Here is a 27184-nt window from a genome sequence, read left to right as displayed (position 1 = left end):
TTTCATAATAAACTACTAGGTACCTAACCTAGGTAGGTACGAAGGTTGTGGCCAAAAGTTTAGACCAAGATATACCTCCGCCCCACAGTGCGCTATTCTTTTTTGGGCCTTTACCAATAATAGGTATACATTTAACGTCAAATCCCCTACAACCCTTAAAAGTATAGCACCTTATAATATACTTAAGCGCTATAATGTGCTATAAACTTAAAGCCTTTAATCCTAAACAACCTTAGATTATTATACAAATATTTACATTAATTTAATAGAGAAAAAAAATACAGAAATTTCTATTATTAAATAAACTAATTAAATAACGTAATAACATATTTAATATTTATTAAATAAATCTATAAGGCTTTATAAATAGGTAAGTATATTGGCGATGATATTTCTTACAGTGGTAGAAAAGTGGAGGAACTGTGGGGCTGAGGTATATCTTGGTCTAAACTTTTGGCCACAACCTTCGTACTGTAGTACCTAATTAAATAGCCTCACCCAGTCCTAAGTCCGCCCATAAACGCCCACGCCATGCAGCCCTGCCGTATCCATCCATTGTGTGAAGTAGTGCAAATAGATGGTATGATAGTAGTGTAATAATGCAACCTCTCGTCTTCCCTTCCCTTCCCTTCTCTTCACTCGAACTTCCCACCCCCAAACAATCCCCCAACAACTTTACCTCTGCCCTCAGCGCCCTTCCACTTCTTAGCCTCGCGTCTCTTCTCCGCATCCGCAACCGCGGCTCTGCGCTCGTTCTCCCGCGCGAAGTAATTGATACCCGAGCGTTTGCCTGCTGTCTTCTTGAGCAACTTGTCGTCGCCGAACCCGGAACCTCCTTTACCCGTGTTGCTATGGGAGGCAGTGGTACTAGCGGTAGAAGCGCTAGGGGTACCGCTGGATGACATGGACGAGTTGGAGACAAGCGAGTTAGTCGTCGCGCGCCTGAGCAGAGCTGGGACTTTGAATAGTCCACTGCCACCCGATGCAGACGGCGCCGCGAACGCGAGACGTGAAGAACCGCTGCTGTTTGACACGGATGACGAGCCACGCTTCAGCTTAATGCGATCAACGATTTCAGGGCCGCGGTTCTCCTTATTTATGGTAGATGACGAAGTGACCGCACGTTCCTCGCCCTCGCTGTCTGAGTTGATTTCTGTAGCCGGAATGACGGATGCGGCAGAACCATTGGGTTCGTCGAGGAGGTCAGATAGTTCCCTGCGGACATCGGTGAGTGATGTTGGACGGACACCCCCTCGAGTACGTCGCGCATTAGGTGGCAGACGTGCTACGTGATCATCTGCATGCGCACGTTTGCGATCTGCCTTTGCCGGTTGACTGTCCGGGATGGAAGTCTCTGCTGCAGGGGCATCCTGTCCCTGACTTTCGCTGTCTTCGCTTTCAGCGGCATTCGCAAAGTTCTCCCCAATATCCCACTCGTCATCGCTGTTCTTGTCTTCTATGCTTTTCAGAAACGCAGCGTTACGTGGGTTCTCGGCAATCTTGCTAATGCGCTCATCCTTGAATAGCGCCTTTTGCATTTTGGCGAACTGGCGACGCTTCATGCGCCGTCGAGCCTCGCCTCCGTCGTCTGAGTCTGATAAATCAAAGTCATTATTGGCGTCACCCCGGCGTCGCTTGCGTAGCATGCCAGTCGTGATGTCCCGGAACAGCTTGTCGACCTGAGCCGCATCTGCCGCACGTTCTCGATCACTATATATAATTATTAGCTTGTGTTGGTATGGAACGTGAGATAGTACTTACGCAAAGAAACCGGCAAGCTTATCATCGTCAGCATTGTTGCCGGCTGCGTCGTCAATCATTTCATTGACAAGTTCCTCGTCTTCCTCGCTTGAGTCCTCCCCATCGACACCACCGAGTCCGGCGTACTCGTCTTCGGATTCCTCAGCTTGCTCCTCAATCATCTCAGTGGCCTTGCTCTTCTTCTTGTCGAATTTCTCCTGCATGCGCTGCTTCCTCTTGGCCGCCTTTTGCATCAGCTTAAAGGCGCTCGCTGCTGTATTTGGATCTACTTCGACGCTTAGTGAGGCAATTCTGGTCGTAGTAGTAGGGCTGTCCGGAGTCTCTATTGACCCCAGGGTAGAGAGAGAGGCCGAGTTCCCGCCTCTACGCCTTAGCCTGCCCGTCCTTTTTACTAGAGGTGATTCCTGTACCACCTCATCATCCGGAGCATCTCCTAGCAGCACGGTATCGACTGTTGATTGAGGAGCTTCGACAAAACGCTGCTTGAGCGGGGATAAGTCCTGGAAGCCACCGTCTTGGGTGGGCTCGATAAACTGCGAACATTGTGTCCCTTCGGGTTGCATCAAGCTATCGAGGCCGTGCATTTGTGACTGGGGGAAGTGTAGCTGAATAGGCTGAGTATCTATTTCCTGCGTGTTCTGGCTATTCAAAATCATGTCATTTTGAGATTGATCTGCCGTGGCAGAGAACTGCGAGTCAGGAAAGTTACCGAGGCTGGGCATGAATTCTTGCAGAGACCCGCTCGTCGGTCTAACTTGACTATCATCCATGGTTCCAGCAAATATTTGGGTAAGTCCAAGGCCTGCTGGCCCTGCTAGAGGGACAGGTAGCCCAGGAATGAAGTTCTTCCTAGCCGACCGTAAGACAGATGTGGGAATTTTGGGGGAGTCTGTCGTCACAGGGGGAGACTTGGGATGACTGGTCTTGGGTCTTGGAGTCGCTTGAACGTCGTCCTCGTCATCAGAGACAACGTGGGCATGCTTCTTTGACCGGCGGAATGTCATTGGGGGTAGCTCGTCGTCAGCTTCATCATCAGACGTCACATCTCTGGCTGCCTTTGGCGTTGGTGGCTCCTCTTCAGATCCTCCGTCTTCCTCCGCTTCCTGGTCGAATATGGGGCTCGCAGTGGGCTCATCTGCATCCCCGTTCTCGGCATCTTCTTCTTCATCTTTCTCATTTTCCTCTTCTGAGCCCGAAAGCTCAATCTCAGCTGGGTCTTCTTCACTTTCTACGAAACTATCGTCGTCGTCGTCGTCATCCCAAGCTAGAGGATCATTGTCGCCATTCTTTTTGCTCTCCTTTCGCGCCTTCTTAGCATCTTCCCTTTCTTTTTGCATAATCTCCTCGACCTCCTGGCGAGCTCGAGCAACGATGTCTTCAACTTGTTCCCTTTCACGCTGACGCTCTTCCTCCGTCTGTACAGTGATGCCTTTAGAGCGTAGGAATTCCAGTCGACGCTCGCGTTCCAACTTAGCTTGAGCTCTTGCACGTTGTTGCAATGACATCTGTAGCTCAGCAGGAGTCATCGATGGTTTGGCGGTGCGGGTCCTCGACGAGTCTCTCGTCGGAGAGGACAGATGGGCTAAATGGCGTAAAACATGCATAGATTTGGATTCCTGACCCCTTTTCTCAGGAATTCGGTCAAATATCGCATCCATCCTCCCCTTCTTCGGTTTAGTGATCTCAAGCTCGTCGTCTGAGTCTATCGTCACTAAATTTGTATGAGCTGGGGGCAGTTTAACTCGAATTTGGCGCTTCGGCTTGCTTGTTGCTGATTTCTTGGTCTCCGTGGGCTCAGCTGAGATTTCAACGGCTTTGCCTTTGCCTTTCTCTTCATTTTTGCTTTGGGCGAAAATAGCTTCTTCTAAGGTGGGCAACTCATCATCTTCCTCCTCCAGGCTTTTAGCTAATTTGGAGATAGTAGATGGACCCACGGGGGTAGCAGGAGGGTTGAGAATAGACTTTGAGGCAAGCGGTGGAGAACTCGGTGGAGTTCCAGCATCAACCATCTCGGCATCGGTCTGATGCGCCGAACCTGGAGTCGTGGGCCTGCTCGAGCTTACCACTTTAGAAACGTTCTTAGTCGTTGCGTCCGATCTGAAGTTGAAACGCTCAAAGAGGGATGCTTTTGTGATTCTTTTCTTCGTTTTAGCCTCGTGGGCAAGTTGTAAGCTTCGACTGATTCGTTGAGTCTCGCGGTTCATCTCCTCCAAAGCCTTCTTGCTAGCCTTGCGCGCAGGGCGAGAGACATCCTGGGTGAGTCTGCGACCGCCGTCATCATCTGTAATATCAGATACGTCATCGGTATCTAATTCGGCGGGTATCTGCTCGGCTATCCGTGCCGCGCGTTCTTTCTGCTTGCGCTCCTCTTCAGCCTCTTTGGCAAGTCTTTCTTGTCGTTTCCTAGCTACCAGTGCCAAGAAGCGTTCACTTTTGCCTAGGTTCTCAGGCAATTCTTCGTCTGACTCGGATTCGGCTGCAGGTTGGCGATATGCTCCTGGCGTCTCAGGGGCCGATGTGACGAAAAGACTAGGAGAAGAGGGTACTTGAGGGCCTGCTGAAGCTTCCGGTGTGGATGCTCGATTAGGTCTCATTAATCGCCTACGTGGAAGGGCACTGATATCATCGTCATCTTCCTCGTCCTCATCGTCTTTATTGTTAGTGTTTGTAGAGACAGCGCTTAACGGAACGGAGTTTTTCGAGGATTTCGTGGTATCATCTGTTGAATTTGTGTCTTGGGCTCTCATTCGACCCGCAAGCCGTCCTCGAGGTCGAATGATTTCTTCTTCTTCTTCGTCCTCTTCTTCCTCAACACTTGGTAAGTCATGTGATTTGGTATTGGGTATATTGTTCTCGTTAGGAGTCTTCATCAAGGCTTCTAGGCCTAATCGGACATTAGATTCATCGTCCGAGTCTGCATCGTCCACGGCGGCTAACAAAGCCTTAATCTTGGACCGAGGTGATAGCTGTGGTGATGTGGGTGCCGACACGCCTTCGGCGGGAGAAGGCGAACGAGTAGCAGCCATGTTTACTACTGATGCTGGATGAAGCTGAAAGATACGACTTAGGTGATATTCCTAAAAAGGCATTATGGTCGAGAATTGGCACTATTTTTGGGTGGATTAAAAATGCAATTCTTTTTCGAATGTTGTAAAAAGTTGTGTTGAGACGGTGTAAGTGGGGGGGTTAAGACAGTGAATCTGAGATTATAAGAGGGAAGCTTCCGTTTCTACGCGCTTTGGCGTTTGGCGACACGCGAACTTTCGCGTTGAGCTTTTTTAATTTATGCAACAAAACGAGCACTGCATGGCATTATATAGCATTAGTGAGACCACACAGCGTCATTCAATCCACTAAAACGCAGCTGCCCCTTGAATTGACAGGGGGGTAGCGCGGATATGGCAACTTCAAGAAGTGAATATATATTTTAATTTACTACAGTCGTTTTTACCGTAAATGCATATTGCTGAGTACCTGCATGTAAGTACTACTTATACATGCTAGAAATAGATAGCATTCTTTCAATGTTTGCTTACAATCTAATATTCCTACATCTACCTAGGTAGTTACCTGGGTAGTCGACATTGCGTCGTCATCGCGTCATCATCTAGCTCGCGAGAACTCGGGAGGGTGCTTCATGCAATAATGTAGGGGGTATCGTAGAGAAATAGAGTACATATCCACCAAGAAGCAAACGCCAGAAGCCGGCCTCCCTTCCTCGCCATCTTTTGAATCTTCATACAAGGCCAAGTAATGCCGCCAAATTCAAACGCCTTAATGCCAATGCTGTTGTAAATCGTGTGTGGTCCTTTGCCGATTATTTCACTTCGGACCCTTTCGTACGAATCCGCCCTCGGTCCTCGGCCAGCCGTCTCGTATACATGTTGCATATTCGAGCTTGGCCAGAACAATGAACGTTACAAAATCATGCTGCCTTGATTGCAGCTTCACGAATTTGGTCTTCTCAATCAACTCCTCACTTACAAGACATCCACAGGACTTTGGTTCACGACCAACCTTAAAGAATGCGGTTAGGTCAACCAGACCCTACACTCCTGTGAGCCATGATCTAGGGTGTCCCTAAAGTTCTCATGTTGCTCTCTCCTCGTTTCGTTTAGATTCGACGTCTCCCTATTCGTGAATATTCGTCATGTGTAACTGCGTGACATCGTCTCACTTCTAAGGGACTGCTAGGCATGAGTCTAACACATTATCTAGCATGGAGACATCTTGGGGAGATGCACCATCCCATGCTGGTGGCTCTTCGTCGATATCCATGGGCTCGGGGTAGGCGACTCCATTTGTGGGAGCATGGAGACCTGTACCATTAACAATGTCGTTATTGGAATCTCCGTAATCCTTTGGCTTGCGGCCGTGAAGCCAGGTGTAATTATTGAAGTTTTCGAGTTCCCCGTCCCTATAATTATACGTGACTGACTTCCTGATGATAGGAAAAGAGCTTATACCACAGTCGCCAATTTCCAAGGCAAGTCGCAAATCAGCCATGCTTAATGGGGGCCGCTCGCTTGCGGCCTTTGCCTCGACAGGCAGAAGCCCACTCTTGTCTCGAGTAAGTTCGCCCTTCGCAAACGCCGCCTCTTCTCGTCTTAGTTGTCGACGGTACTTATGGGTTTGAATCCAGCCAGGTCCGGCACCGAACCCAGCACTCCCGGAATCACCAGGTCCATTACATCTCGTCCGGCTGAATACGGTTGAAAGAAACTCCTTGATGAACATCTCCGAAGCTACAGTCATAAATTGGGCAGCATCCGGGGCATGGCCATTAACCAGCCCTGCTTCGTAGCAGATAGGTAGCATTCTCGCTTCGATGCTTGCCATATCCGGAAACTCACCCGACTCTACGGCCAAGGGTTGCGCATAGCGTTTACGAATCTCGAGGTCCAAATCTAATCACGTTAGGGTTCAACTCCGAATTCGTCATGACTCTAAGCTCTAAGTAAGAGACTTACTCATTTTATTCAGACCATTCGCGCTTGGTAATATATCTGGAACACGAGTAACTCTGCCTCGATGGTGCTCAGTAAACATATTTGCCATAGATTCGAAGGGGTCGAACTGCGCCGTTTGTTAGCTGTGGTAAATAGGGAGAGGGGATACATCACATTGAGCTGGACTAACATCATTCTGAGATAATTCCTTTATGCGTCGCCTGTCGCGACTAGGCAGTTGCATGACATCTCCCTTCAACCTCCGCTCGGCGGCGTCGCCAGTGACGGGCTTAGCGCCGACATTAGCAGCAGGCTTATCGTTAGCAGATACCCATGGCGCGACGCCTTGGTCTGGCATTTCCCTGGTGAGGTTCCCGTATATAGCAGCAATGAGCTGATTATGTAAATGGCTCTTGTCGCCATTGGGAGAGAATAATATAGGGTCTATGCGTTCTGAGTACTCGGCTTGATTCAGACGGCCTGTGATATATATGTGTCAGTGGATTTACAGGACTGATATAAAACAGGGAAAGCCGCAGCTCTCGGAGAGGTATATAGGGACAAAGACGGACCCAATATAAATTGCGTGGTGGCCTCTTTGTAGGTGTTCCATTGTTCATTTCCAATAGCTGACTTGAGGGCGGTATATAGAGGCTCGATGTCAATGCGAGCGGGGATTATTTGGCTAGTTTTGGTGACTTTCTGCGAAGTGGGTGCAGAAACAGTTATTGATTTCAGGGTCGGAGTAGAGAGGGAGACGGATGGGCGGCTCAGAGCCGCAGGATCTATGTCGGGCATGGTGGAAAGAATTATGAATTACGAAGAGGCGGGTAGGTATAGGATTGGTACTGATATTGGTATCGGTAGTTGGTATTGGATGTTGAGATTTGGGCGCAGTTATTGGATTGCGGGTAGCGCGCTAAATCGACAATACTAGGTGATATAAAAAGAAAAGAAAAAAGGGAAGGCATAAAAAAAAAGAAAAAGAAAAAAACAAAAAGGTTGATAGTTAGTTGGTGATAATGATGTGACAGACAATACGAGTCGCGATGGTGGGTGGTTTTGTTTTATGCGCGAGACGTCGCGTGCGGGCTAGAAGCACAGCGCAGCTCGAAAAAAGGGTTTAAACCCCATTCATCGAGTGCAGCAGATGAATGCGATCCAAATACCGAATTTACAATGATGAAAATTGTACATATAATGTTGTTATTTGATGATTTTATTGCCGATATTATGGCTTGTCTAGTCGGCCATTAAGCAGAAGGGGATGGGATGTCGTCTGTGGTCTGTGAATGGTAGCGGTAGGTAGCGGTCACTGGTGGTTGTGGTTGTGTAGGCACAATACGCTAAGGTTAGGTACCTGTGGTTAAGCCCATGTAGTGTAAATGGCGACTAAAATACAGGTGGTGTATGATTAAAGATTCTGTTCTGGGGTTCAATTTGAATGTTCAAGTTCAAGTCAATGACCCTCTTTGTTCTGAGTACTTTTATCATGATGGTATTCAGGCGAATGCTTAGCTTTATTATCAAGTATAGAGTACTTCGATTAGGCCTACCAGTACTACTAGGTACATACCTAACTAGTAGGTACTAAGGTTCCACTTGTGTGTAATGCCTTGATGCTTAAAAAGCTGAGCGGTGTTACCAAGCAACCTAGTACAGCAAGCTACTAGGTATGATGTTACTCAACTGTGTTACAACATATTCAAATGTTACTTGACCATTTCAGCCCCTCCTACATCTTCAATCACCTACCTAGTACTGACTGTACTGTAGGTATTCAATTGATTCAAGTTGCATTAAGAAACATTTAGTTCGTCTCATCTCATCTCGTCGCGTCGCGTTCGCAACTATCTTACCTTTTTTACAGTTCCGAGCTACATACCTATACCTATACTTCCAACAATATATCTGCCTACCATTCCCGTCCTTACATACTACATGTAGTAAATACTCCCCCCATACTCAGTATTTACGTCGATTTCTATAAGCTACTATTCGCAAAGGCTTATGCATCTTCGCGACAGTAAAACAAAATGATACAATGTCTGGGTCAAATCAAGACCGGACAAGGCGTGTTGATCTTAGTATCAACCGCCTTATTTCACAATTAATACCAGACGACCCTCAATTAAGCGACGAGGATGCCCAGCAAAGACATGACTTATTCTTCGACGAGATTAAGCAGCAATTAAACCAGTAAGACAACACATGATGTATATACCAGCGTACGTATCAGTCGCTAATTACTAACACTGCTGTTTGCTAGACCACGACCGCCTCCCCTTGCCGACCAGAATCATGCCTCCGAACTCATTAGACGAAGGCTGGTGCAGACAAATCCGAGCCAGGCCTTACGCTACTCCAATCTTTACTCGAGGTTGCTAGCATTGCCTGTTTTGAACCAAAAATGGGCCATGCTATACCTTCTCTACCAGCTAGCCGACTCGCCAGACCCTGAAGAACCCGATCCTGTCGCCTTTGCCGAGTTTCAGCAGGAGCAAGCCAAGCGAAGGAAACAGGAGGAAAGGGAAAGAGACGGGCTTGCTTCAAGTGGTCCTTCAAATCAAGGAAGCGGCGAGTCTTTTAGACGTGACCAACCTTCCGACGATTATCATCCTACAGAACTACGAGATGTGCTTAAGAAACCCCAAGACATGAAGTCTTTTGACGGGGAATCCCAGCGGCCTTCAACTGCTAGTGACCATAAGCGTAGTAGGGCTTCTAAGGATGAACCCCCTCCAAGTCCACCCAAGAGAGGTGTTGCTATAAAATCTAAGCTTCTGGCGGATAATTACTGTGATATCGACCCTTCTGAGCCCGTTCTTCTTCGAGATCTACCCTATACCCTCCAGGGGCTCTCTTCAACTACTCTTCCGTTCGGCAAGGACTACTCCCTCAAACTGCCTTCCACCCTCCCCCCCCCTTTAATTGGCATCCTCCACACTCTAGGCGAACCCTCGCTACTTTACCGCAACCTTGAAGACTTTGTCAAGACACCTGCTGAAGGACTACTTGGTCAAAGTCTTCGAGCAGCCATAAGTAACGAATTACGTTCCTATCTCACCCTCGTAGCAACGTTAGAAGGCCAAATACGACGTGCTTTATCTACCCTGGATGAGAGTGCGCCGCGAAGTGGTATTGGCAAGGCGGGCGTGACTCTAAAACGATGCGTTGTCTGGACACGCGAAGCAACTATGGGCCTACGTCTTATGAGCTTAATTGCTGAAGAATCCAAGAGCAAAAAGGGAGGCCAGCTCATCTCCTTAATTCATTCATTCTCCTCATCACATGGCGATCCTGTAGTTGGCGCTTTTGCTGAGCGTCTCTTAATGCCTGTTACTCGTCCCTTCTATGGCATACTAAGGCAATGGGTATACGACGGTGAACTGTCAGACCCCTACCTTGAATTCTTCGTTCAGGAACAGTCGGCGGAGGCGATGCCCAAGGGGAAATCAGGCTCTACCAATGTCTGGGAAGATAAATACGTATTAGCCGTGGACATGATTCCTTCAATTATCACAACGGAGTTTTCCGAGAAAATATTCCTTATTGGCAAGTCCCTGAACTTCATCCGCCACAGCTGTGGTGATTCACATTGGGTTGAATCCTACTCCAAGGAGTCCTCTAAAGAGCTCCGCTACGGCGACACGGCCACTCTCGAAGCTTGGATCGACGAAGCATACAAAACCACCATGCGCCGACTACTACATCTCATGACTAATAAATTTCACCTCTTCGATCATCTCCAGGCACTCAAGAGTTACATTCTACTTGGTCAGGGCGATTTCATCGCGCTCTTGATGGAATCCCTCGCCGCGAACCTCGACCGCCCTGCAGGCGCTCAGTACAGACATACTTTGACAGCGCAGCTCGAGCATGCCATTCGCGGCTCCAACGCCCAATACGACTCCCAGGAGGTGCTGCGCCGTCTTGATGCCCGCATGCTGCAGCTTTCTCACGGAGACATCGGTTGGGATTGCTTTACTCTCGAATACAAGATTGATGCCCCCGTCGATGTCGTCGTATCGGATTGGGGTAACCGCCAGTACCTCAAGGTGTTCAACTTCCTCTGGCGTATCAAGCGAGTGGAGTTCGCCTTGTCGTCCACATGGCGAAAGGTCACTACCGGCTCACGAGGTGTCCTGCAGACACACTATACTGCCGTAAGCCAGACTTGGAAAACGACACGCGGGTTCCTGGCCGAGATGGTGCACTTCGTCGGCCAGCTCCAGTACTATATTTTATTTGAAGTCATCGAGAGCTCTTGGACCGAACTACAGGAGAAGCTAAGCAAGGAAAATGCTACCCTTGACGACGTTATCACGGCGCACTCCAACTACCTCAACTCTATCACGCACAAGGGCCTCCTAGGCGCCCGTCGTCGCCGCTTTGTCAACTCTTCTACGACGGCCACAACCACTACAACCGAGGAAGACGACAACAGCTACATGATCCAACTTGGCGAGCTCCTTCGCACCATGCTCGCCTACCGCGACTGCGTCGACGGCCTCTACTCATGGTCCGTGTCAGACTTCACGCAGCGCCAGGAGGCGGACCTGCGACGCGTCCCCTCCAACACCGACGGCGCCGAGGGCATCCCCGGCGGCCCGCAGAGCGAGTTCCCGGCCCTCCACGAGCGCCTCAAGCATCTCGGCGACAGGTTCCGCACGAAGCTGCAGATCCTCCTCGGAGACCTCGCGTACCAGCCCGACGTCGACCTCCGCTTCCTCGGCGTCGCGATGAACTTCAACGATGTGTATCAGCCCGTGCGCCGCAAGACTAAGGGGACAGCCGCTGCTAGCACAACGACGACCTCGAGTAAAGACGGCGGCGGCGGTGGCGGTGGCGATGGTGGGGAAACGTCGAGGACTGAGACTAGGAGTAGGAAGGCTGCGAAGGGGGGATGAGGGAATCAGTGTACAGTGTATGCATAGTACGATTACTTCCCAAAGACGATAACGATGACGAGACAACAAATAAAGGATAACAGACAGGATGAACTCGAGAGATTTGGTGAAACCGCCTACCTAGCATAACTTGTTCAACGCCCCATCAGCCAAAGCTCGGGTTGGAGCGTTTTAAGTATACCTAGGGTATGGGATGATACGCACCTACCTACCTACCTACCTGCTCTTCACACGAAAGAGGCATAGACTCCAGGGATGCGGAATCCCATGCACACCGTACCCGTATGTTTGGGCACCGAGCTATAACTACCTAGGTACATTAGGTCTATAGTTGTTAGATACCTAGTACCTACCTATTTTGCCCTATCCATCTTCCACGGTCTCTCTACAATCAACCCTTTAGAAGAACCTTGAAGTAAATAAGATAGGTACCTATCTCCTACCAGGTATCTATCTACGTAAATACCAAAATTTTACGTTATACGGTTATACGTTAGTAGGTACCTACCTACCTACATAGTAATGGCCATGATCTACTACATAGCTAGGGCATACTAACTTACCTGCCTAGCACTTATCCATCTCTCATAGGAGTTAGGAGGATTCGCAATTACACACGTAGACTGATGAACCCCATCATAAACATCCGAATAATGGATTAGTATCCATGTTGCTATTCTATGCTAACCTAGTAGGTATTATACAACAACACGACTGCTGTTCGATCGCGGGAGTAGCCGGTGTTCAAAGTAGAGCACCAAGCTACTGAGGATCGCGGGTCACATTATCAGGGGAAGAAGCAAAAGGGTTGCCAAAAGATCGTAGCATATCGTCATTCATACGTGGGTTTCGTAAAACCGAGGGCGTCCTAGCCCTTCCTGTCCTGTTGAGATGACGATCTCGAAAACAACCTAGGTAGGGAAATGGATCCCTCTAACTGATTTTTCCTTCTATATCTACATTAGGGGGCAGGGGATTTGTGAAGTGATTTCATGTTAACCGGTTCTAGCAGACGCCTTGGAGATGCTCCTCATTACTGCCGCCGTTTTTCCCTTTCCATTCCGTTGTGCGAGTTGAAGTATGAAAACAAAGGAAATTCATGGCGAAGCCCAAGTCAAGTTACCACCCCACCGAAAATTAAAACAAAAGAAAAGCACCTTTGTACAGAAGGGTTTTAGTCCGAGATCTGCTCGTGGTATCCATGATATCGCCCTCTCAGTTGCTGTTGCTGCTGAAGGGGATAATATTGCTTGATGGATCTTGATCCAGAGCGATCCAAGGAACCCTTGTTTGATATTTCGTCCTAACACGCCTTTCTTATATAGAAGGGCCAGTGCCAGAAACCATAGCCGGTCTTATGACCCTGCAATATTCATCAATGCGAATGCGCTCAAGGGCGATGTTGCAAGTGCTATAAATTGCATGCGGGAAATAAGCCAGAGTTGTGCACCACCCAAGACGCAAAATCTCTACTCGCAAACCATCCCCAGTAGAGACAAAACGCCATTGCACAAAAACTGCCAGAATCCGATGGCAGTTTTGACGTATCCTGTTGAGCCTGCTGAGATACGCAAGGCAAGCCAACTCCACACAGCACTCCATATCCTGATCTCCTATCAGATCAAGCAAGATTCGGTTAACAACCCAGCAAAGATGGTTGATAACTTTAGCGAACCGTTTAGACGTCTGTCATTTCTGTGTCGAGTGACAATACCACCGGAACATCATCAGCGGGGCCCCAGTTTCCCTCAAAAACTGTTGCAGCCGCTCGATGACGAAGTGATACCCATTTTGTCGCCTCCATGGCCAACAAGTGGTGGATAGTAGGTCGCGCATTGGGATCCGGGGAGAGCATCCACTTCACGATAGTGTCGAGAGAATTTTGGTGGTTGGGATCTTTCATAAAATCCGGCGGGTGTTGAAGCTCGTTCTTTCGGCCCAAACCGAAAATGTCACCTGATTGACGAGATGGGTTCCGGAAATTGAAACCGCGGCGTCCATCTTGAGCGGCATTCTCATCGGAAAATATACTGGGGTTGCGTTCCGTATCGTCAACTGGCATTCCTGTCGCATCTCGCATAATCACGGTCGCATCCTGCGTGAGGCAAGGTACCTCAGCAAAGTCGGCTTCTCTCAGGGCCGTCCAAGTTGCTCCGTTTTCAGGAAGTTTGACATTAGCTGCGATCTCGAGCATAATCAACCCGAAGGAAAATATATCCGCGGGCTGGCCAATATCTGATCGGAGAGCCTCAGGGGCCAGATATTCACGATCTCCTTCGAAATCAGGACCTTTCTCTATTGGCAATTTTGCTGTTAATCCGAAATCTCCGATCTTCAAAGTGCCTTCAAAGTTAATAAATATGTTGGCAGGCTTTATGTCGAGATGAATGAACCCAGCCTCGTGAATATGCTTCAATCCCTATTCAACCTGTTAGTTTGTATGACACACATCATTCATCAATTTGGTACATACCGTGCCAATTTCAAGCAATATCTTCCAAATACGGAAATCATCAAGTCGGCCCCTCAGACCGATCACGGATAGAAATTTGTCAAGACTACCCTCTTCGCAATACTCAGTCTGGATATAGAGACAGCTGTTCTCTTCCCAGTTATCGATGATTTGCAAGATATGGTCACGTCCTCTCAGTGAGTTCAGTACACATACTTCGCGAAGTCGAAGCGCCCTGTCCTTTTTTCCTCCAATTGGGAGGGTGAGCTTCTTGACCGCATATACCTTCGCAGATGAATGGGAAGGCGTTCGGTGTGTAGGGGTAGTGAAGAAGCCATTTTGCGTTATTCGTGCAGGCTGGGGTAAATTGGTGACTTTGTATACTTCTGAGAACTCGCCCTTGCCTATAAATTCAACCTTGCCAAACCGGATCATGAGTCTCTCATCTAGGTCGTGAGAGGGCATACCATTAATAGGGGTAATAGCACGTCGCTCGAGGAATGTTGAGGGCTTCTCCTGTCGTGTAGTGGGAGTGGCAGGTTGAAACAAAGAGTTTCGATCACCAGTTCCGGGGAACAAACGGTTGTCCGCAGCATTGGAGATGGAAAGCCGGCTCGCGTCGGGGGGCATGATGCTTGCTTGTGGGGTTCGTGGCGACGCCGTTTCTGCGAAGTCGAGTCGTTCCAATGGACTTGCTGCAGTTACGGAACTCTTCTTAGCATCATGGTTTCTAGTAGATTCAACAAAGGGAACATTCGAGTTGCTCTTAAAAGGCACGGGTGTAGAAAGCAGAGTGCGCTGGCCTCTGGATCGATTGAGTGATGGTGAGATTGCGGGGGACATGGGAAACCGGCAAAGCCCAAACATTGGTGACTCGGGAGCGTCACGAACTGAGGCAACGTCATGTCTACCGGGGTATCCATCACTGTGGGATTGCTTCAGAGAACTATACTTACTACTGGCTGCGGTATCTTGTTGAAATATCGTACCCATTCCAACTGCAGACATCGGGGCCGGCAGTCTTCGGTTTGTAGTGGGACTCTCGTTAGACAGACCTAATTTGTTAGAGCTTCGAGGCACCATTGTCTGCTTCGTGGGCGTTGGCGGGAGATCTCCGTCGAAACCAGATTCAGTGTATTCGTTTGGCTGCAAAGGGCTTCGTCCATCGTCACTATGTAAACTAAGTAGACTTCCCGTGCGGGAATGGTTCGAGAATCCACTGCCAAAGTGAATAGATCGCGGCTTGTCCGTGAAAATATTCGGGCAACTCGGTGTCGCACCGCCGGGGGTTGACGGCTGACCGAAGGTATGGCGAATATGTCTGCCTCGTGTCTTAGCATTGCCTGACATTGGCAGGGGCGGATACGTCGCATAGCCGCTTGGTTGCTTCTTGCAGGGCGTATCAGGAACGGCGCCATATCCGCCACCTAACGGGGCTATTTCCGGGTGGCGGTTCATCTTCGATATCAATCCAGTGGATGCAAAAGCTCCCTCATACGGCCTCGCGTTCTTATAATCTGGGGTGGAAACACTTCCGATGGCCTGGTCAGTTCTCTCAGGTTGTGGGCGAACTGCACCAATGGGTAAGCTCTTGGAGAAATTCATCGGTGCTCTAGACTTTTCTGTAATTGGCGCATGAAATTGTACCGGTGACGCGCCAGCGAAGCTCGAACCTGACGATGACGATGTCGTCATAGCGTTCGACAACGGATGTGGTTGGTGAGTTTGCTGGTTAAATATGTGTGCTGATGGATTTGGTAGTGGTCCCGGCATAGTAAAAGGACTCTCTCGAGCAGGCGGAGGCATGAAGTGATCCATAGACAGTCGCCCGCGATTCTTCCCATTCGGCGTTACGGTTTCGTTAGAACCCTGTGTGAGCTGCATCGCGGCCTGTCGCTTTCCCCACGAAAGTCGCTCGCGCTGTGGAGTTGCGATGTCATGAGAGCCCTGGGCTAGATGCTGAGAGCCGGAGCGTTTGCCCCATGATCGTTCCCGCTGCTGGATAGTGGATCTTCGGAGAGATCCGGTTCTGCGTGTTGACGAGGGTGTGGTTGATATGGCAGACTCGGTAATATTAGTAGAGTCCATGGGTGTCCATTCGTAATCTGTATCATTTTGGAACTCCAGGTTTGGCGGTGGAGCAGGCGCGTCGAAGATATTGTTGAAATCAGTAACTATGTTGGAAGGACCATAGCTACGACGTTTCGCCTGTGGACTTCCAGAAAAAGTCTGATCGAGATTCATAATAGCGTCGCTACGCTTCAGAGGGCTGACTACGGAAGTTGAAGGTGTTTTGCTATGATTCGCATTATTCGCATCGGGCGCTCGAGAATTGCCAGACTGGGAAGACCCAGTCACGTCGAGATGCATGCTGTGTCGATTTGCAGCTTTTCGATGCGCAGGACTGCGAGTGCGGAAAATGTTGATGTTTTCTTGGCCAGAGGGTGGAGATTCAAGAGATGAAGAAGGTGGGGGTGTTGTTGATGGAATAGAATTACCAGATGTAGAAGATGCTTGACTTAAGGCCCTTCTGGAGGGGCTCTTTGGAGAGGTACGATGCCGAGAAAATGGCCTGCCTGATGGTGAGCCCGAGGCAGGGCTCTTTGTAGATTTTGCGGAGCGCAAAGATAATTTCACACTTGGCCTGAAAGGTGTTGCCAGTGGTGATTGTGTGTGAGGTTGATTTCCACAAGGTGAGTGAAAAGAGGCGTTCTGGCCAAAATATTGGGACTGGACACGTCTAATGGTTGGTGTGGAAGGTGAAGACCCAGCATCAGAACTGCTCTGTGATGCAGTACGCATAACAGGGAATTTAGAAGGTGAACGAGAAATAGATCTTCTCAGTGAGCGTATACCAGCTGGTACATCCACATGATGATGTGGATGAGTGGGAGAAGGCAGAGTCAAAGTACCTCCAGAATTGGACATGTTGATTGGTTTCGTGATTCAGCAGGTGACTAGAATCAGTCTGGTAGGCAGTTAGGCAAGGTACTTCAGGTCGATACCCTCGACGAAGTATTCTCGAACGATGTAAACAGTTGGCGATAGTGATGGCGACAAAGTCGATAATGAGAAGTCGACAATAAAGAGCTGACGAAGAAAATAAGCCAGATGAGACTGTGGCCAGGGGAAATCGTGGAAAGCTAGTCGATGAGTAGTAGGCAGGCCAATAGATGCTGGCGGTAATTTGAGGAATGTAAGCAGTAAGTATTACGACTAAATCAATGACATATGGAATGTCAAACCAAGCAAGGGCAAAGAAGTGGTTTCTTCAACGCTTCATACTGGGTCAAGTTTGAGTTGGATGTGAGACTATAAGGTTCACCACTTCCTTCCCTTGATAACTCTCCAAATCTGACGTTCTCCAGCAGTCACACAAAGAGCGCCAGATGCCGGCCATATAGTCAGGCCTAGCGCGTTCTCGGACAAGTCGATTGGGTAGGAAGTAAAGTCGGCGGGGGTAGAGAAATAGAGAGGAAGAGAAGACAAGGGCGGCAACGGAAGTGTCCCACGATAATGTATGCTTGAGTGTATGTATGCGTATAGGCGCGCGCGCGCAACTCCTGACAGATCTACTATTGTTTGTGGCGAAAGTTGCAGAAAAGGGACGAGAGGTTGGATTGGGGATTTTCGTTGGAAAGGAGCGGTCGCCGCCAAGTAGGTTGGTAAGTGTGGTAAATGTGGTAAATGTGGTAAATGGAAGAAGGTACAGTACAAGTGGTTCACTAGATTGTGCAGGAGAAGGAGGGTCCGACAAGGGTTTGAGGCGCGTTTGTTTATATCGGACGCGTTTATGGAGGCAAGTGCGCCACAAAGCAGGTACGTCCCTGTCACTAAAAATACTGGGTCCATGTCTAAAAAGTGTACATTGCCATATCCATGTCCCTGTCCATGTTCATGCATGTACACATGTATCTCTAAGTACCCAGGTACCTGGTTTATTTCCAAACTTCAACTCCCTCAATTGTCATCAATTGATCTCAGCCTACATACCCTAGGAACATAACTACCCTAGGTACATAGAAATGTAAATGTACAATACACCTGATTGACCGCTTCCTCCTCTCCTTCACCTAGGTGGGATTTCTTCCCCAAGACCTGCATGTGCAGATGCATCCCCCCTTTCCAATTAACGAGCTGCAGCTTGAGGCTTATAAATTATCCTTTCCATCTGGGTAGCTATTTCATCTGTAACAAAATCAAATTGGGGATCAAGTAGATCCAACCTTCAATGTTGACTGAGTTGTCTAGAGTCTAGACTCTTCAGTACATACCACATATGACATATGTACATGCATGAACGATGTATTATGTAAGTTTTCCTCTTGTCACATCAGTTGAATATCATTGAATGTATTAGGTACGCTGATAGTACAGTTGAATGCGCGCATGTTTCTTGCTTATGATGTAACATTGTAGGTACTGGCTAAGTCAATCTCGTATTACATCGAGTTCAATGTTCCTACATAGTAGGTAGTACACGTCATATTAAGTTTATCTAGTATTTAGCATTTGTACTACTAGTACTGTAGTGTAGACTTTGAAGTTCTGAACTGCCTCCGAGTAGCTATCTCCGATAGATAATGGAATAGTGGCAGCCTGACCCTTGAGGCACATTTGTTGTATTTCTGTATTCGCTAGTAGTTATGGGTACCTTGGCTGGGGTGTTAACGCCTGATGCGCGCTGATCCATGACCCGACCCCAAGGTACTTGCATATGGGTAGGTACCGCTCAGGTCACTGAGGTATCCCGACACCAGACGGTGCCTTTTCTTAGGGTTCCAATGAATCCCGCCTGCAGGATCCCAGCACTGAATGTAAGGTGTTCCCTGCGTTGCGGCTACCTGGGTACGCATACCAGCATCCCCCACCACTGCAACTTGCCAGCCCCCCGTCATTAAGGTTGACTTGTGATGTCTTGTCTCTGGTTGCTCGAACATTTGACATTTGATCCAAATTACTGCTAGTAGTATATTAATCCTCCCTCCTACCTCCTATTTCCCAATGTGATGTCCCTCTTTCGCACATGAGTTAGAACCGGAGAATTCTAATATTCGACCTTCCCAACGAAACTCGTCACGTTGCCATTTTTCCAGCATCCAACGTCCCTTTTCAGGAAAATACTCACGAACACGAAAAGACGGGATAAGCCAGAAATGGAAGTAAATAAACAGCCCGGAAGTAAACAATGCTAAACCAGGTAATCTTAATACGACGGATTAATTTTGTCATCTCACTATCTATAGAAAAACGATGCCGCGCGAATTGGCTTGATTCCTTTGACTCCCTCGGATTTCTTTCTATCTCACTTCAGCCACCTTCCCTCTACATAGTAGACTAAAATGATAATAAAGCTTGGGCCATGCAGCCATGTAACCTTTTTCCTTCTTTTTATTTTAGTCTCAGCAAATGCTAGATGCACGGATACGATCTCACATGCTCAGTCTCCACGTGCCGTCGCGCGGATGTCAGATGATGGGGTGGGATGCCTACCTACTGTACATGTAGCATAAGGTTCATATTTGGAAATTAAAATTACGGTGTGCTTGAGCATGATTATCTCCAACTGTGATAGGAAGGGTCTTCGATTACCCAATGTCAATCATCACGAGAGTCCGGGGTACATAATATGGAATCTATTCCGAGAATAAGACTAGACCGTCGCATGTAGATGAGGATTAGATAATGTACTGAGTACCTACCTAATGTAGTATCTATGATTCTATGTTCCCAGGTGCATTATATATGTACATGTCATGTGTGAGTTTGATTTTCAATCAATGCTATTGTTTTTAATCCTTTTGGGGCGTTTACCTTTCTTTTCCTAAGTTCTTACAGAGGTAGTAGTAGTAACATTGAATTTACATAGTAATGTAAACAAGACAGCTGCGAAGAACTGTAGCCGGTTCCGAATTGCCTATTCGTTTTAATTCAATGTTAGTAAGATTCGATTTGTATTTCAATGTTGCTAGTACCATGTATATCTATGTATGTACATACCTAACGGTCCTAACCTAGTAGATTTGATGGTTCATATTATCAATCGTAATATAGATGGAAAGTGGAAAGTGGAAAGTGGAAAGTGGGAAAGTGGGAAAGCCTGTCGAGTCCGAGTGTCCTTGCTAAAAGGATCTATCCGTTCACGATAACGCCTTCCGAGATCCGACGCTCGACCTTCTTTTATTCTTATCGTCCCCAATCCCCATGCCCCAATTTCTTATTCTTTTCTTTTTCTTTTTCTTTTTTTCCCTTCCCGTCCAAGAACCGCGGGGCAAACTACTACAATACATTCCATCCATCCATCTATCGATTACTATCCATCGATCACTATCCACATGAACCCAAGACAGACGGATAACGGCCAACGCCAATTTCTTACCAATACTGGCGCTAAACCTTGTGGCGACGGAACAAGAAAAGAAAAAAGGATTCATTGTTTCTAAGCCATGTTTACTCATGACATGGTCCCGAATATGGGCACTTGCCTGGTACCTATACTACGACGTGTCTAGCAATCTTTCGTCCTCGACGTCTTGTTCTCCCAGTTTGCATAAAAGGAGGCACGTAGGTTGGCGCATGCAGTAATTCTACGAGTAATTCTTCGAGGCCACCTTCCCGTATCGCGCACTCGCAGCATTAGTTGGCCCTTTGCGAGTTTATTCGGTCCAGGGCACATGTATGCCCTTCATTGGTCTCTATCGTGTACCGTTGGTATGCAATAGGCTTAGGGATCGCATGTATTGCTGCCTGCCTAGGTACCTATATATACCAATAAAAGTCTAGCAAGAGGTTAGCAATGCGCCTTGAGTGTTGTCCCCCGTAAGTAGCACCAAACATTGGCTCTCAAGCTCACTTGCCACGTAGACTTCAATGTTCACGTAGGCTATGTATCTACTCGGGTAGGTACCATGTAAGCAGTAGGATGATAGGATCATTGATGGAACACTTGAAGTATACATACAGTAGGTATGCAAAGTGGCTGAGTGTCTCAAATTGGGTAGGTGTCTATTGTTTCGCATCATGTACCAAGCTCCTACAACTATGTATGTACGTATAAGGCATTTATACCCTCCGTCCAACTCGGGCGAATCTAGCAATATCGGCTCCATTTCGTAGCTTCGAATATGGCGTCAACCGGCTGCCAGGCCCGCATTTACGTCTATAGCGGTGTGGTCTGCTGGTGCCACGCTACTCCCCTCCGTCGACGGCGCCGCTTCGAGTCCGTTCCATAAATTGAGGGGTCATACCCAGCATCGAAAATGATTTCATTTGACTCTTATTGCGCTGCTGCACACACGTGGGTAAAAATAGCGATTAAATGGAAAATGTCGAAAATTGCCATTGGACATGCCATACCCCTTTCCCGGTCACGAGAGAGGAATATGTAATTTTTAACCAAAAAGTTTTTGTCTCTGAATACGGGTTAGGAGACAATTCCAGTATGATATTTCAATGGCGTGGACGTTGGATAGTTGCTTTATTCAGAGGTAGTAACTGAGGAAGAAATTTTTACATCTTTCGCCGGGAGATCTACACCCCCTGATTCGGTACCTCGAATCCCGGTCTAATGTCATATATATCCCAAATAGATATATTAGACCCGGATCAGGCACTTTTCAATGTTCTAATGAGAAAAACATGACTGCATGCCTTAGCGAAAAATAGTAGGCATCCACTAAAATAGACACAGACGATGACTCGATATACCTAACCTAGAGCTCATGATCCTAACAATTTGAGCAATTGAGCCTAATACTCTTCAATGAGGGGTATACTAATAATTCACAAGCCACAGGACAATGCCTAATATCCCACATTGACGATAGCATCTAAAGCTAGTAGCGCTTATACTTGGTATACTATGTGGGTATCCCTCTTCTGGTGCGACATATGGGTCTAAGAAGTATAGATACCTACGTTCTGTCCTCAAATTCCATTGCACTAAGTGGACTTTCCTAGCAAGGATAGTAGCGAGTGAGAAAGCTCTCCCCCCCCGTACTCTGTTAATTTCCATAGGGCTAACGCGCCTATCTCTTTGGAATTGTGTATTTCGAAGCTGTTACAGTTTACTTGGAGGTTTAGGGCTTGCACAGTCCAATATGTAGATAGACTGGCTATTCTAGGTACTATACATACATGTTAGTCCCCTTTGCTGTTCACCTAGGTGAGTGTGTGGGATCAGTTCATGAGTTGTGGCGTTTACACCAGAACCTAAACGTCGTAGTACGTACAAGTCTTAATCTCCTTTTTAGATATAGCAGATGTATTATGAAGTTAGAAAACTAGTGAAAGTCCATTGGAGACTCAGGGACTTCACTTATAAGCTCAAAGTCTATTAGGTAGCTGGACGGTATTTCTAAACCTGAAGGGAATGTGTTAATAATCAGGAGTGTACCATATATAATTTTATTGGTAATTGAAGGATTTGATCTATAAGTCGTGTTGGGATTAACCTGGTTGATATACAGGCACATCTGACTAGGTTAAGAACCTCCTATCTGCTTCGCCAAGGAGAAGAAAAGTATATACAAGCTTCTCGCATCTTACTCTTGATGACATCTACTCGAATGGGCGTGGCTAATAATAGAAGGAGTCCGCAAGACTATGTATTATACCCTCTCATCAACTGCCTAGTCATTATCTAGAATCAAACTTCAATATCTGCTTCAATATCGCTGTCAGTATGGACACAATACTAGGTAGTCATAGCCTAAACTATCGTACGTATATGACTCTTGCTGCTAGATACAATGCTACCGCCGCACTGAGCTACGATATGGAAGCAAGGTAACCCTATATCCAAGGTTGTAGACGTGGCTTCATGATCATCATAAGCCGCACAAACACCCTCGTATTTGGCCTTTCTAATGAAGTTTAACTTATGAGTCACTGTAAAGCAGCATCTCACCCCTCGAACTTCCTGGGTGAGAAGTTAGAAAGGATTTCACATAGGTTAGCTCCGTGGTAAGATACGAACACCACCATCTGGGTATACCTTAAAGTGCGTGGCCAGAAAGAACACCATTGCAGGACGCCCAAGGGTGCGGGTTCAATCTGGCCACAAACCTTTTGTTGTTTTTTTCTCGTTTTCCTTTCTTTTTGCTTTCAATGTTAATAGGTACCTGGCTACCACGTATGTTCATAGAGTGAGGCCATTCGATCTTGCAATAGTTGATTCTGTGATGCTTAAATGGAGTTTTACCTAGCAGAGGGATAAGAGGCTTCCAGCTTCAGTATATGATCTGGAAGATAGGCAGATAGATACTAATTGAGTACAAATGATCATGATGGCACAGTGGCTAGATTGAAATCTCCTGAAGAACTGCGACGAGTAATAACATGAAGGATGTATATCGATGGTGTATCTAGTTCGTGTAACTGAGGTACGAGTTTTTGGATTAATTGGATCACCTGCTGCAACAATTCTGTTTTCTTCTTCAATACCTAGTGATCATACTTGTAACAGAAGTAATACTTTCCACCCATGTGCCTAGGTAATCTAGGTATTTCAGAACTCCAAGAATGAGCACACCAGCCGATCATCTACCTAAGCCTATCTCGCACGATGCAATCAATCAACTCCTAATCTCTCTATCCATGCTCCGCGCAACCGATATACGACAAGCCACGGCCACGGCGCAATATCACAGGGTCTACTTCATCACCGTTCCTCCAAAATGATAAGACTATCTACACTGAGTTGGTGCTTCGCGTCTCGGGCAACCACCTACCGCACATCAAGACGGAGAACGAGATTGGCGTGATGACGTGGGTCGCGAACAACACCAGCATACCCATCCCCGTCGTGGTGCGCTACGATAATACCCCTAACAACCCCACCGGACATGAGTACACGCTCATGTCGCGCGTGTCGGGCGAGGCGATATCTGATATATATCCGTCCCTCAGCCCCGACGAGCTGGGCCAGGTCTTAGACCAACTCATCGACATACTAACCGAGCTAGGCGCGCACGAGTTCTCTGCCATCGGTGGCCTACACCTCGACAAGAACGGACAAGTTCAGATTGGCCGCACCATAGACGAAACATTCTGGCAGGTCCCCGACATCGCGACCTTTTGGCCCCAAGGTGAAACCGTCGACAGCGTCAACCCGGCGGCCCATTCGCTACATATATCGACCTCATCTCGGGCCAGGTCACCACGTATATCCGCCTCATCCAGCTCCACGACAAGGTCGAGTTCATGCGTGACGCCATTCCCTAGCTTAACCGCTTCGCCGCCGCCATCGTGAGCCGCGGCCCAGACTACGCGTCCGAGCTGAAAAAGAAAAGGCTGAGCTAGGCCTCGCCCACAAAGACCTGCACCTCGCCAACATGCTGCACGACCGCTCCACCGGCCGCCTCACCGGGATACTCGACTGGGAGTTCTCGTCTGTGGTGCCGCTTACCCAGTGGAATCCCCGCAGAGCGTTCTTATGGAACGGGCGCGATGGCGCGGACGCTGTGAACGAGAAGAAGTGAGTATGGAGGCTATTTGCGGAGCGGTGCGAGGAGAGAGGTGTCTCGGTACTGCGGGATGCCGAGTACGCGTCGCCGATGCAGGAGAGTATGCAGATGGTTGTTGATTACCTACGTGCTATTACTGAGGTTGCGCCTCGTGGGCAGAGGAAGGAGCTTGTGGATGGGTGGAAAGCGATTGTGCTGGAGCACGCAGCAAAGTTCGATAGAAAGTGATCGAGGATGGTAGTGCTTGGTCTGGGAACAGAAACGTGAGGTTATGCGGACTTTGAAATGATGTAACATGATTAACTGCCTACTTATGACTAGAATGCTTTGATTAAGAGCCTCTTGATTGAACGTATGACATTACATTGACTCCATAACTGCTAAGCTAAAAGACATATTGTTTTCCGTACGCGGAAGAGTGATTCACCTTTTAATTACACAAGATTGTAGTCACTGGATCGCATGTTCATAGTAGTTGGAGACGATACAGAGCCGATTTTGGGATTTATTCCTGCGTCGCTATTGATAACTTCATTCTATTTATCTAACTGTTCATTGCTTCTTCTACTTCTGGTTTTGCCCAAGGCGTATTTTATCGTATTATTTTCTACTGGCATCATGTATTAAATAGAGGTCTTCTAGAAAGTACGTGACCATCTTTCATCGTCGCTTCGACTTCTCAAATGGTCCGGAGCAACAAGAGTGTACGATCTTGCTCCCCCCCTTCTTTTCCCCTTATTATTCTCTGGAGACAACAAATACTGCTGCCACCAACCATCGCCCGCGATCATGAATAGAAAACCAGCCCTCTAACTCATCATCAATAGTGTGTATTTCGAACGGGCAATGGGTTGGTTAAGCTTTTGGTTGCTCGGCAACTTCGCGATGAAAACAATATTTTAAGGGTCTAATACAGGAGCTTCAGTTTGCTAGCTAGCCCAGTATGCCATCACCAAGAGCTACTGTAACTCTCGACTAAATCCATAGACTGAAGAAACTTAATAATTTTGAAGGGAAACCGATTCCAGGAGTATATCATGGAAACTAATTTGAGAGTTCCAATAGGAGCATTCACTAGCTTATGGTAGTTCAGTTGGAGTTAGTTTTTCTCGAATTATACTTCAATCAAAATTTGACAGGCCAGCAATGTGGACTAATTTAATACAAAACCTAAGACACGTCGTTACTTTAAGCATTATTTAAGAGGTTAAATCGTTAGATCGATGATATTTTAGAAGTGAAGTTGAACTCTACACGACAAGCAGAGCTTATAATCAGGAGTCGTAATTAAGGGGGGTGCATCACGTGACCATCTTTGACTACCTCCTATCCTAATGCCATGCCTTCTCAGAAGGATATGTTCGTAATCGGCTCAATGAAACATGGTTATAGGTATTAATAATGTTGTTGGTGAAATCTGTTTCTTTAGGAAAGAGAATGTTAGTGACTTCTTCATATTTCTGGCAGTTGTACTGATATCATCTGGTGATTTGTGCCGACTTGATGACAACTTGTCAAAAATTTTTTATGTGACTAGATACTTGGTATTGAAACTATAACCACTGAAAGATACTAGGTAATGATACCTAGGTCGGAAACTAAAATACCCCAAGCAGATCAGGGCTTGTCCCCCACCGTATTACCCAGCTCCCATTCTCTACTAAAGTAGTTGGTATCATAAGCAGCCTCAGGGTGAAACCTTCGCAAGTATTCCCCATCTTAACCAGTGGAAAAAGTGTATTTCGAGAATCAGTAGAATCAGTAATATATGCCTAAAATAGTAGGAAACCTTCAAGTTTATGGGCAAGCTATTCCATTCTTAGCGAGTAGAAAAAACAACAATGGAACTAGAAAATAATATTTAGAGTTTGACATCAATGGGAATTAATTCTCATTGGAGGATCAGTAGGATATTAATTCTTTTCGATTTATTTTCAAAATATTCCGTCAAACTCAACCTCAGGCTCCTAATCATCTTCCACAATCAGCCAGTCCCAGGCTCGACTATATAAACAGCGGCACTCTTCCTCTTCCTCTTCCCTTCTTTTATTTCCAAATTCCTTCCTTCAACCATCCAGGCTCCTAATCATATTCCACAATCAGCCAGTCCCAGACTCGACTATATAAACAGCGGCACTCTTCCTCTTCCTCTTCCCTTCTTTTATTTCCAAGTTCCTTCCTTCAACCATCCAAGCTCCTAATCATCTTCCACAATCAGCCAGTCCAAATCTCGACTATATAAACAGCGGCACCCTTCCTCTTCCCTTTTATTTTTTTTTCAACTTCCTTCAACCATCCTTTTCGACAACGAAGCGAGCACTCTCCCAATTCCCTCTATCCTCCTACCCTTCCTCCAACTTCATTCCCATTCCTTCAACCTCACCTTACTCTTCTTCCAACTTCTTCCGACTTTATCCTCCTACCCTTACTTCAACCTCATCTTCAAACCTCATTCATTTTCTTATCCATTTTCCGACCTTATCCTCCTGCCATTCCTCCAACTGCATTACCATTCCTTCAACCTCGTCTTCTCTCTCTTCTTCCAACTTCCTCCAATCTTGTCCTCCTACCCTTCTTTCAACCTCATCCCCATTACTTCAACCTCATCATCCAACTTCATTCATTTTCTTATCCTTTTCTCGACCT

At 47.2% G+C, this 27184-nt stretch overlaps 5 protein-coding genes across 5 annotated transcripts; 2 read left to right on the top strand and 3 right to left on the bottom strand.

Moving 5' to 3' along the window:
- Window positions 1-447: 447 nt before the first annotated feature.
- Window positions 448-5133, bottom strand: GGS25DRAFT_501508 (MRC1-like domain-containing protein). The gene is made up of 2 exons (XM_049261926.1): window positions 1762-5133; window positions 448-1710 (listed from the first exon to the last, which is right to left on the bottom strand). The coding sequence occupies exons 1-2, from the start codon at window positions 4785-4787 to the stop codon at window positions 636-638; spliced, it is 4101 nt and encodes a 1366-aa protein (XP_049115150.1). The 5' UTR covers window positions 4788-5133; the 3' UTR covers window positions 448-635.
- Window positions 5134-5795: 662 nt separating this feature from the next.
- On the bottom strand, window positions 5796-7805 carry GGS25DRAFT_392986 (transcriptional regulator of RNA polII, SAGA, subunit-domain-containing protein). Its single transcript, XM_049258358.1, has 4 exons — window positions 7283-7805; window positions 6901-7190; window positions 6732-6837; window positions 5796-6668 (listed from the first exon to the last, which is right to left on the bottom strand). The coding sequence occupies exons 1-4, from the start codon at window positions 7506-7508 to the stop codon at window positions 5941-5943; spliced, it is 1350 nt and encodes a 449-aa protein (XP_049115149.1). The 5' UTR covers window positions 7509-7805; the 3' UTR covers window positions 5796-5940.
- Window positions 7806-8389: 584 nt separating this feature from the next.
- GGS25DRAFT_501499 (spindle pole body component alp6) lies at window positions 8390-12086 on the top strand. The gene is made up of 3 exons (XM_049261925.1): window positions 8390-8523; window positions 8581-8909; window positions 8980-12086. Exons 2-3 carry the CDS (start codon window positions 8755-8757, stop codon window positions 11618-11620), a joined length of 2796 nt encoding a protein of 931 aa, XP_049115148.1. The 5' UTR covers window positions 8390-8523; window positions 8581-8754; the 3' UTR covers window positions 11621-12086.
- Window positions 12087-13298: 1212 nt separating this feature from the next.
- GGS25DRAFT_524152 (uncharacterized protein) lies at window positions 13299-17000 on the bottom strand (the record flags this gene model as incomplete). The annotated part of the gene is made up of 2 exons (XM_049264551.1): window positions 13299-14039; window positions 14094-17000. 2 exons carry the CDS (start codon window positions 16998-17000, stop codon window positions 13299-13301), a joined length of 3648 nt encoding a protein of 1215 aa, XP_049115147.1.
- A 6835-nt stretch (window positions 17001-23835) lies between these two features.
- GGS25DRAFT_524151 (uncharacterized protein) lies at window positions 23836-24553 on the top strand (the record flags this gene model as incomplete). The annotated part of the gene is made up of 2 exons (XM_049264550.1): window positions 23836-24266; window positions 24337-24553. The coding sequence occupies 2 exons, from the start codon at window positions 23836-23838 to the stop codon at window positions 24551-24553; spliced, it is 648 nt and encodes a 215-aa protein (XP_049115146.1).
- Window positions 24554-27184: the final 2631 nt, after the last annotated feature.

The sequence above is a fragment of the Hypoxylon fragiforme genome, assembly GCF_022984875.1.
Source record: "Hypoxylon fragiforme strain CBS 206.31 chromosome Unknown GGS25scaffold_7, whole genome shotgun sequence".
NCBI lineage: Eukaryota > Fungi > Ascomycota > Sordariomycetes > Xylariales > Hypoxylaceae > Hypoxylon > Hypoxylon fragiforme.
This window is presented reverse-complemented; position numbering and strand designations above follow the sequence as displayed.